The following is an 11111-nucleotide window of genomic DNA, read 5'->3' as shown; positions in this document are numbered from 1 at the left end:
GTGAGAGTACTTAAGAATGCTATTCTCAATTTTATTTAGAAGTATAAAAACTGTCACAGAAAAACCACAACTTGTAAGAGGAGTTTAAACTGCTGCAAGCCTTTATTGCACCAATTTAAGGTACACTTCTAATCTATATCTATATATCTATCAAAGTGTGGATAATATAAAAGTTTTCTCATTGTGAACGGACATTATTACCTTTCACATGTTTATTTATTTTCATTATTAGGTAACATATGTAGTAATTTCACATTTAGTCTATTAATTAATAATTAATACTAATTAACCACATTTTATGGTTATGATTTTGTGCTTTTGACTTTCTTCTCCATGTTCTTAAATGTTTGACCTAATTTTTTAAAAAAAACATACTATTAGATTTACTTAATATTAATATCAATTATTTCTTTCATTTTAATAATTTTCTTGGACTTTCATTTAAATTCTAACTTAAATTGATTATGTTATTTATTGAGCTATTTCACTATCATTTGAATACATTCAATGAATAAATTAAAAATAAATTTTAATTTAATTATGAAGAACTCATGATAAATCATTATTCCAAATTATCATACTTTGTTTTGATCTGTCTTTTTCGGAACGAAATTTTGTTTGATGGATTGAATCACGTTATGTAAAGATTAAAAATATTTTTATTATTAATTATTTTTTAGTTATTCAGAATATGAGTTCACGTACATCTGCACGTGCTTTTATGCTAGTGTAACGAAAGTGAGCGTAGCCATTTGTACATATTTGTGCTGGAGAAATCATAAAACATGAAAATTTTGTAATACCTTAGACCTAGACGTGAGTTGAGCACTAATAACTATGACTTGACCTAACATAATGCGTGATACAATATGAAATAATCAGATATTGTAATTGTGATAGTATGGACATCATGAACAACAAATGCATATTATGCATTACACGGTTGCGAAGCAGCAACATAATTATGCAACGGAATTGGTAACAAAGTATAACAAAATAAAAGATAGAAAGATTGCTTATTGTGCTGCAATCACTTTATATATCCTTGTAGGCAACTGGAGCAAACAAATTATTACCTTACTCTGTGCAGCTCAGAATGTGGTGCTGTTACACTAGTGCAAGCTCCCAACTAGCTGGTTCACTTGACAACTCTGAACTACTTGTGAGATTAGATACTCCTACTCATGATATGAAATGATGACATCATGCTTTCTGACTTCTATTTAGATTGATAAAACACATAAACAGAAGAACTACCTATTGAAACATAGGGGTAAGCTTGTTCAGCCAATTCAGATGCTTCCTGGCATGGTTCATCCCAGCTCTAAGAATACAAGAAACTTGTATGGTAAATTACTAGAAACTATATGCATTTGAATTGATCCTATGATCAGAAACTCAATACCAATAGATCGAGAATCAAAGATGCTGCTTCAGCATCGCTCTTGTCAATTTTTTGGTCCTTGATAGAATCCACAGATGGATGAGATCCTTCTTCAGTATCAGTATCCATATTTGATGCTGGCTCGGTCAATATTTTCTGAATATGATTATCTTCATTCTGATAAGTGAAGGAAAAACATTTTAAAGATGATTCACAGGTATGTAGGAAATAATTCATATGTTAGATGTTATCTACGCATATTTTTAGGACAACAATAGTGGAAAGTAGAGGGAGCAACACACTTGTACACTAAATTTGGGGTGAGGTAGTGAATATTTTTTAAGGTACTTCAAGTTTCGAATAATTCAGGCACTAATACATACTGCTCTCAAGGAAAGCATTAGAGCTTCCTTGAATCTGATCTGGTCGGACTTGATCTTTAAAGATAACTTTGCTATCGATCAAATCTATGATTTCTTTCGAGATTTCTCTTGAAGTTGAGCTCTGAAATATAAAATAATTAAACATAGAATATCATAATGAAACAAAAGTTACATAAACTTTATCAATAACCTCATGCTCGGCATCAGCCATCACATGCCAACCAATTTAAGTTTAAGTGCCAATTGCATTTTGGAATGATTCAACTCATAGTTAATGCTGAACAGTTGTGTCATTTCAGAGTTCAGATTTTTTAGAAAAGAAATATAATGAGAGCATACAATTGGTGGTTACTGATGGTTTGTTTCGAATATGAAGCTCTATTTAAATTTAATGTGCTGAATTTTAAGACGGACGAAGAGACATGGCATACAGCTGGTAATCTCGAATATTTCTTGGATGTCCATTTTTTGTTAATTACTGACTGTAATTTAATGTATTTGTGTTAAAATATCTTGGGCTGCCTCATTTTAATTTTTAAAAAGTAGCCCAAGAGACTTGATGCATACGGCGACCGTTTATTTATGTTAGAAATATGTCATTAATTGTAATCTCAAATATAGCATGCATTTTGGGCCAAACGATTCTGTTTATTTAAGGTAATTAAATGTCTATTGTCTAGCCTCATATTCGATCAATAAATTTTTTTGCAAGAAATATTTAATAAACGAATTACATATTTTATTTATTTTTAGCTATTTTATTTTGGCAGAACTTTGCAAAAACTGAGCTTTTATATATTGATAGATAGTAAATATAAATTAGGAGATCTAACTAGTAACTGCTCAACAACATCCAAACTATTGCTTCATTTTCTTGGCTCATACATACGAAAATTAATACCCTCATTTTCCACCAACTTTCGAAAAAAATGACAACCATATCATCGAAAAAATTATATTAACAAAACATTGGCATCTCAGGCATATATATACATTATTCAAAACCAGAAATATCAACCTCCTGACAGCGTACCAAGCCAGCAGCTCCGCCGTAGCACAGCCACTTCTTACACTTTTTGTTCGCATTCCATCTGACCCTGTGCATTGACACTATCTTGGGAGGGAGAACTTGGATTTCATTCACGCTTTTTTCTTTACTTTTAACTACTTGATCATCTTCCGCCATATTCTTGCTGCTTTGTTTCTTGATTGTTAAGGATGAGTCATCACATCCAAGTTCATGCGCTGGATCGCTGCCGCCACATGTTTCTACAAAGAGAGAACTTAATCAAGCACACGACATAAAGAAACAGCACCACCTATATATCAAGTTTGGATGTCAAACGTTTTTCCCTATATACTGGTGAATAACACACATATCAGTGTGTCACTCCACTCAATACATGGAAGCCAACACCATCTGCAACAGGAGATTTTCAAAAAGGCCGTGGCACGGAGAACATTGCACTTTCTGAGATTTTGTCTGATACTTCTTGGTTCAATGCCACCGTCAACTGTGGGACAAAATGCGAAAAACATATAAATCAAGTGATCAAAAGTGCATGATAAACACCTTTAGGCACTGGTTCATTCGTTTTTGTCTCTTGATATCTTGCAGCTGTAGACCCACGTTTCATGCTTGGGCATCGTTTTGTGAATGGAGAATTAGTCAACAGACTGACTACAATTAGATCAGATCCGTCTTCCAGCAGTGATCCACAGAGATGATGATGAATACGATTTCGAGAAGGATCATTCACTGATCTAGATGTCGGCTGAGCAAACAAGACGAGATTTCATTAGTAAGAACTTGGGAGAGGGAATAATGTAGATGTTGTCACGTTGAGAAGTTGAATTTTCAAATGAACCACCCATGACAGACAAGGAAATTTAGAGTTCTGAAAGATTGCGAGCTAGAACTTTTTAAAAAGATTGGCTTTAGGAAATGAACATTAAGATAATGAAACTAATGTAAAATTTAGGGCATGCAAAATAGGCAGTATTCATAAGCTAGATCTTTAGTAGATTATATGAGTTCTATAACATAAGGTTTGCAGTTATTAATATTGCTGGAAAAAACTGACATATTAAGATTGTCTTGCAACAAAAAAAGTTGACTAAAAGGAACGAATACGTATAAATTCACCCAACTATTCACCTGGAAGCAAAAAGCTGTTCCATCCTCACCACAATATGCCACCATGCCTAAAAGTTAAAAGAGAATCAGAGGCAATGGTCTAAATAATGTAGATTGGCAACAACAGCGCGATAGTAGATCACAAGTTCTAATTCAAAGAAATGATACCATGATGGCAAATGCTTTAAGAGAAAAATATGTATTAGTGAATGTGTCATGAGGTGGAGATGGAATCAGGAAATAATACATGCAAACTAATAGGTCGTTTCCCATAGATTCAAGTACAATACAACAATTTGAACGAACCTAAATGAATTTGTACATAAAGTAGCCATTATAGATCATGAATTGGATTTAAACTATAATAAGATCGATGGAAAAAGAAAAAAAATATCTATTATCACAAGGAACCTGTCAGTTGAGAAGCATGAACACTCCATATGGAGAATGAGGAACAGTCAAAATTGTGGGTCCCCCATTTCGTGGCTGCATGAGACTTTCCAGCAATTGGAAAATCAGATGCCGTTTTCACTAAGTTGACCATCCACAACGTTCCATCATCAATGGATCCAAAAACACATCTATGACCCAAAAATGACAACTATGAGATGAGAAAAGGGTGGAAAAATATATTTACAAGAATGATTAGAATATACCGTGGGTCTTGCAGCCAACTCAAACTATAAGCTAACCCTTGAATTGGATGTTCCCACGAGGGACGAAATGGATCCCTGGAAGAAACAGGATATATTGAGCAAAAACTAGAATTATGAGCCTCGAGGTCTGCACTGCCATCAGGTTGATTGTTGAAACATACTTTACATCATTTTGTGGCAAAACTTAAATACTCTGTTTTGAACTTTGTTACACTGTTTCTTTATAGACATATGGTTAGTGCACTTACCTAAACCAACCATTAATTTCACAAACTCACAACCATTTTCCAGGTTAGCTTTAAATGTCAAAAGAAAATTGTATTTGTTTCAACAATCAACCAAAAGTTCGCCCAAATTTGAATGTGGATTTCAGCCTGAAACAATAGTTTACATGTTTTTCGAAGTTTCAAACTAGACAAAAATCACGTAACCACCTACCTTATATCCCAAAATTTAAAGCTTCTATGTCCACCAGTGACGATTACATTTGCGCTCTCAACATCACTGCAAACATTAGAATAGTTTGATTAAACAGAAATGATCAACCAAAATTTCGGCCAAAGATGAGAATTTGATAGACAAACTCCAATTGCAACTATGCCTTGACATTTTGTTGTCATTAATTGGTGGAGAATAAACAAACTCAACAAGACTTTCACCCATGCTTTAAGAACACCAGGTATCTTTATGATGCATTTTGCACTTTTATACAGTTACACAGCCATCGAGTTCACTTTTGATTCTCTCATATGCCTATAGAAATGAATATATGAATTTACTTCTCTCAATGAAAGGCTTCCCAAGCACACATTATCGGCACATCACTGTTGTATGAAATCGGTCTCAGTGGTGCTAAAGCGTGCAGACAAGCTCATTCCCAAAAGCGCAGGCGCGCAGGCAATTTTCAACCAAGAGCCTCATTAGGTGAGTGAAATTTATGCACATATATAATAAGTTACAGTAGCCATCCAAATATAAGAAAACATTTTAAATACAAAAGAAAAAATATGTGCAACTAAAGAAAAAATAAATCAGAAACTAGACATGTGGTAATGTCCAATCAGAAAACCAGCCAACTTTGGGTGAGAAGACTAGAATAACATTTATTTTATGAGTGGAAATAAAACTGACAGAGATCGTTACTGTATCACTGACCTTTGATTTGGTGCCCATGCCAGGGCTCTAATAGGACCTGTATCTGCGCTGAAGGAAAGCAAAGGCCTGGTTTCTGCAGAGAAAAGAAACGAAATGCCATAGAAAGCTGTCATTTTCATTGGCAAACTATCATAGAAAAAAATATTTCACAGAAATATATGCTTTTAATATCCAAACAGAAAGAAAATATTCTATTAAGGTCAACATGGAGCCCTTAATGTCACCACCTGTTGATGGATCAGTAACCGAAAACTGCCATAATGCAACCTGAGAAGTGGAAAATGGTTTACAATTTTAAATCGAGCCTGAGTGGAAAAACGTAATAACTTATGAGTTAAAAAGCAGTGCAACAGCCATTTAATATTTAATAAGGAGACATTTAAAGGAATTGTGTCAAATAAGTAGCACATCAAAGAGTTTTCACTTTCATGAGTCTTCTAATTGTCATGGGCAAGAAAATTAAGCTATAAAACTGTTCTTTGTGAACAGCAAGTATGAGCTCGACAAGTACAAGAAGGGAAAAACAGAAAGAAAAAGTTACCGCTCCATCATGACATCCAACCAAAATCCTATCAGATACAGACCATTCGAGTGTTAGTGGAATGCTGTGATACAAAAGGTGGCAAACCATAAGTTAGGCATGAGATTGCAGAATCTGATTATAAGGTGAATAAAGTAATATCAGCATGCTACCAAGGTAAAAAAGTTATTTACTCTTGTCATGAAAAGCAAACAAAACATAGTTCTTTAACTGTTGACTGTAAAATAAGCCATGGATTTATGAACCCCAAAATCAATTTGAACTATACTGTCCTTGGTGCCGATTCATCAATTAACCAATGCCAACTGAAAAAGAAAAGATAATGTGCACTAGTTCCACACGCTTAAGTTTCACCACATAGAGTTACTACTTGAAGTGTAAAAGGTAATTGATCATTCAGGAATCCCTTCTGAGTCTGTTTGGTCAAAGCACGACACTGCTTCAGCCTTCATGCAAAAAAATAATGTAAATTGTATTCCCTAATCCAGCTTAAGACTTAAGACAACTTCACCCCAAGCTCTCTCTCTCTACCACACTTCAAAATTTGAGGTCATAGGGTGAAAAAATATTGAGTGTATAAAAAAAATGTCTCAAGTCTCTGATAGTTCAATGCACTAAAAGCATCGAAAGGCAGACATCACATAAAATGTAAGCATATATTTCCTTAAGAGTATGATTCAGCCAAAAGTTTGGAATTGGAATATAGTATTGCATAAAACCAGTTATTGCCACGTCATAGGGAAGAGTGTGCACAGAATAAATATCTCTAGTTCCAAATTACCTTTGCCTATCACCGCATTTCAAAATTGAACATCTGAATACCGGTTGCAATTTAATGAACCGAGGATCGACGCACTCTTGGCAATCAGGATATACGAGTTTTACAGTCTGAGGAAGGGGAACCTCCCACCTGCATTTGACATATGGCACGCTGAGAAACTCAATGAAGAGAAATACCAGACGGAGGATGACTTAATGCAGGGAAATGTGCTGAATTAAGAGCTATTGCAATTTATGCAATCATAATCGGGTTGGGTATATCTTATATTCAATGTTCTGAATAAAGAACTATCACGATTTTATGCAATCATAGTCGGGTTGAGCATATTTCATATTCAATGTGCTGAACAAAGAACAATTACAATTTATACTATCATACTCAGGTTGGGCATATCTCAGATAAAGAAAAAAGCTTGTGCCAGTATAATCATCAGATTTTGTGAGCAAACACTGGTATACAAGGGTCCTTGTCACACATCGTGAACTTTAGATATCTGTAAAGTTGCAGGTTGTGTTGCTTCTAAGTTCTACCTCATGGTGCAGTCCTCTTAAAATGAGTGGGGGGCCATGAAGGTATTAACTTTTCCTATTAAAAAAATGTTGTAAAGGTATGTGACTGGACATAGCACCTGAGGTAAGTAAAGATGGAACTTAAAAAGAAAGGAAGACCAGAGAGAGAAAATGTTTAAAAACCACGAGAATGAAGTAATAACAAATTATGGGCAATTGATGCTAAACATGAAGGCATTCTTGTAACCCAGATGATTATGAGAAAAATTATTTGTTGAAGTGAGTTGATTGAATATATAAGAATTACTACTAGAGCCTTTAAATATAGCTGCATTCAGCTTAAAGCCTCATATTTTAGGAGACAATCATCCAAGAACTCATAATCCAACAGAAAATTTTTAAAACTTTATATTAATGTCACCTATCCACCAGATTTTCTTTCTTCAAAGATTTTAAATAAGCAATGTAACAGATTATTAGAGAATATAACAATGATGATTTTATTCTATGTGAAAGAAAGAACACAATGTACAATTATATAACAATACAAGAGAACAATTCTAGGAAACTAAATCAACCAATAATAAATTTCTACTGATACACACAATATTATAAAATATTATGAACATAATATCATATCTTCAGACACAGATAGTGCGCAATATAGAATCTTAACACAGAGTGATCTCTACCCAATTAAATGAGAAGCTCAAGTCACAAGTAACTTATTATTCCTCTAGGATATCGAACATGTATAAAGAAACCAAAAAATGTTAAATAGGATTCAAATTCCAGAGCCTGTGGAAAGTTCAGCCAACAAAAGAGTGGATAGCTTAAGAGGATCTTACACTTCTAGTGCACCATTTCCCAGCAAGACAGCAAGATAACCCATTCTCTTCATGGATTGAGGGTCGCAACCATTATATGGCCGCCACTTTACATCCCATGCAACTTTCCCATTATGAGCTAAACACAGCATCATTCTAGGTAATGCAATGTCCTTGGGAACAAAGTATCTAGTATCACAAGAACCAATACAATTTATCTTATTGTGGGGCATCAAGGAGGAATTCATATGATAACTTGCAGATGATGATGGATTTAAAAGGGAAGGTTCTTGGGGTTCATCTTGTCTGAGAATACGCAAATCATTATTGTGAACCTGGGTTTGATTTTGTGCCTTTGCTTGATTTCCTCTGCCTCCTGCAGAAATCAATGTTAACGCATTTGCATGTTTTGTCTGGTTACATTCTTTTTGTGTTCTCCCAGGGCCTTCAAAACTTTTGCTGGTACTTACAGAAGTCTTATCTGATGGGTGCGAACTAGAAGAACCCTCAGGGTATTCAACTGCAAGAGGTTCCACATATTGATTGTCAGTGTCTGCCTCTTCTAAAGGGTCAATAAGAGGCTTCTTTCTTGGCCTTCCTCTTGGCCTATGCATTTTAGTTGCCTCATTAGCCATGGCCATCACCTTTTTCTGGGCTGGTCTTGGCTTTTTATTACACTGAGATGGTACATCTTTCTTCTCACAGAAGGCTAACACACACCAAATTTGAATGACACCTCTGCCAGTTAAGGGGGAGCCAATCTTGTGATATGAAGATTCGGGAGGATGAGCAGCAATAGCAACGAACTGCTACGTCAATTTTCAAAGGTGAACATAGAGTTAATATGGCAGTCTAACATGTAGAGAAGGTACTACACACACGAAATTAAGAAGATACACGATCTTTTAGTACCTAAAACTGAAGCAAAACGTGGATGACTGGATGTGAAGTAAGATTTGAGAAATACTTGATCTTGATTGCAGAAACAAACCAATTGCAAGAAAACTTAGCCTTTATACAATAATAGGGTAGATAACAAGGGAAAGAATAGGTACTATATTAGTTCAAGAACATAGATACATTCAATAAATCAAACAAATGGTTATCACAGTAAATTGCCATCATGCATGCGGAACAATGGAAAGCTCTCCAATACTATTAGTAAAGACAATTCTTTCACCTCCAACCTATAAGAAATATTTCCAATCAGAAATCTGCACAAGTTATTATTATTTCAGTTCTTTTTCCTTTAGTTACACTTACTGCACAAAATCATTTTCTGTGAGTTATGTACACTACCAAAGATTTTCTAAATTTATTCACCTATTCGTACAAAGCAATTTCCAGTGCAGTTATTCGGCATAACTCCTTTTCCAAGTGGCACACCTTTATAAAGGAATAGAGATTCCTACTTGGATGCAGGCATCATATCAATTACCTCAGGCTCAATGTCATTCCCCGAATTATGATCAACTCTAGGACACCAATCCAATGCCCAGACAGCACCCCCAACATGCATTACAAAGTCTTTGCTGCAACAAGGTAAGGAATCACAGATGAATAACAACAGAAATCTTATATGTACATCCCAAAAATCTAATTATTCAGCCCACCTAGATTCTGTATCAGTAATTTTGCTCTGAATCTGCGGATTTTGAAGCTGCATACAAGCAAAACCCAAATTTAAAAAAAAAAATTATTTGGGAGGGCCTATTCTGCACGTGTGCGTAAATCACTCGTGCAGGATAGAGGTAGGTGTGAAATTATCTTCTGCAGAATACCTTCGGAACACTTGCAGCTGAAAATTGAGGTAATGTAACCTCGCCTACAATGTCTTTTTTCTCAGAATTATGCTGGAAAGCAAACCGCACAACTCGGGAAGCGTAATTAAAATCCCTCCACTCTCTGCAACGAATATTTCACACATAACTTTGCACGCTTCAAGATCAAAACATCTCCCCACCTGAGCGTTAAAAAAAACTACCTTAAGAAAGTGATGGAATTGGAGAACCTCTCGATTTCAGAATGATCGGAATCCACTGTTCCGGATTGCCCGCACAGTTTGACGATTGTGTCGACTGCTTTGAAGTGATTCTCGACCGAATAATCAAACTCAGAAACTGATATTTTCGCCGCCGCGTCTATGTTTGCATATGGAGCGGGTTCAGGCAACAGGACGGGCGGCGGCAGGTTTTGCGCCACCATTGTTGGCTGGTTGACCAACGGTTCAGAGATTTTCTTCTTCGGGATGGAGATTCTTTTCCGCTTCAATGCTTGGTCGTCCTGATCCATTTCCATAGTAACCTCTGTTTCTGATTTGTTCAACTGGAGACATTCGACTATTTATAGGATTAGATCGGGCCGAGTCGGCTCGATCCATGGAGACAGTAGCCCGAAAACATCATCGCCCAAATAAAATTTTAATTAAATCGAAATAACACTATAAATCATATTTGATTAAGAGTGCATTATGAAAAAAAGTCCACAATTCAAATTTCTAATATCGGATTTATTTTTTAAGATTTAAAATTTTAGTTTGAACTCTCTAATTTTGACAAAATAATCAAAAATATCCTTGATATTAAATTTGGGTCATAAATGATATAAGAGCCGAAATAAAATTATTTCAAACATACATTGTTATTTATTACTATATAATTGAAAATATTTGAGAAATATATTTTCTCAAGAATTTTAGATCCGATCATATGTTCGAAATTAAATATTTACAAGAATTA

General features: G+C 35.0%; 2 protein-coding genes across 4 annotated transcripts; both read right to left on the bottom strand.

Annotated features, from left to right (window-relative positions):
• Positions 1 to 730: 730 nt before the first annotated feature.
• On the bottom strand, positions 731 to 2354 carry LOC140805875 (uncharacterized). The gene is made up of 5 exons (XM_073162229.1): positions 1958 to 2354; positions 1768 to 1886; positions 1406 to 1561; positions 1258 to 1324; positions 731 to 1178 (listed from the first exon to the last, which is right to left on the bottom strand). Exons 2-5 carry the CDS (start codon positions 1783 to 1785, stop codon positions 1108 to 1110), a joined length of 312 nt encoding a protein of 103 aa, XP_073018330.1. The 5' UTR covers positions 1786 to 1886; positions 1958 to 2354; the 3' UTR covers positions 731 to 1107.
• A 356-nt stretch (positions 2355 to 2710) lies between these two features.
• LOC140805873 (uncharacterized) lies at positions 2711 to 10750 on the bottom strand. 3 transcript variants are annotated; one of them, XM_073162226.1, is made up of 15 exons: positions 10358 to 10744; positions 10155 to 10278; positions 9987 to 10033; positions 9812 to 9905; positions 8395 to 9182; positions 7038 to 7166; positions 6257 to 6320; positions 5943 to 5982; positions 5716 to 5788; positions 4999 to 5064; positions 4561 to 4635; positions 4316 to 4485; positions 3926 to 3972; positions 3341 to 3542; positions 2711 to 3036 (listed from the first exon to the last, which is right to left on the bottom strand). In XM_073162226.1, the coding sequence occupies exons 1-15, from the start codon at positions 10669 to 10671 to the stop codon at positions 2762 to 2764; spliced, it is 2508 nt and encodes an 835-aa protein (XP_073018327.1). In that variant the 5' UTR covers positions 10672 to 10744; the 3' UTR covers positions 2711 to 2761. The 3 variants fall into 3 exon arrangements, with proteins under 3 accessions (XP_073018327.1, XP_073018328.1, XP_073018329.1); XM_073162227.1 differs by having other exon boundaries at positions 8395 to 9179; positions 10358 to 10743; XM_073162228.1 differs by lacking the exons at positions 2711 to 3036; positions 3341 to 3542 and adding an exon at positions 3779 to 3836 and having other exon boundaries at positions 3873 to 3972; positions 10358 to 10750.
• Between the last annotated feature and the right edge of the window lie 361 nt (positions 10751 to 11111).

Source organism: Primulina eburnea, chromosome 11 (assembly GCF_022965805.1).
Source record: "Primulina eburnea isolate SZY01 chromosome 11, ASM2296580v1, whole genome shotgun sequence".
Lineage (NCBI taxonomy): Eukaryota > Viridiplantae > Streptophyta > Magnoliopsida > Lamiales > Gesneriaceae > Primulina > Primulina eburnea.
The sequence above is the reverse complement of the archived record's forward strand: the minus strand, read 5'-3'. Positions and strand labels throughout refer to the sequence as shown.

Coding starts and splice junctions, on each gene's coding strand:
- LOC140805873 (XM_073162226.1), bottom strand. CDS start 10,671: ATGGAAATGGATCAGGACGACCAAGCATTGAAGCGGAAAAGAATCTCC. Junction 6,321..7,037: donor AAATGCGGTGATAGGCAAAG/GTAATTTGGAAC, acceptor TTTGTATCACAG/CATTCCACTAACACTCGAAT. Junction 5,065..5,715: donor GCATGGGCACCAAATCAAAG/GTCAGTGATACA, acceptor TAATGTTTGCAG/TGATGTTGAGAGCGCAAATG.
- LOC140805875 (XM_073162229.1), bottom strand. Junction 1,325..1,405: donor CTTTGATTCTCGATCTATTG/GTATTGAGTTTC, acceptor TTGTATTCTTAG/AGCTGGGATGAACCATGCCA. Junction 1,179..1,257: donor TTACCCCTATGTTTCAATAG/GTAGTTCTTCTG, acceptor TATCATGAGTAG/GAGTATCTAATCTCACAAGT.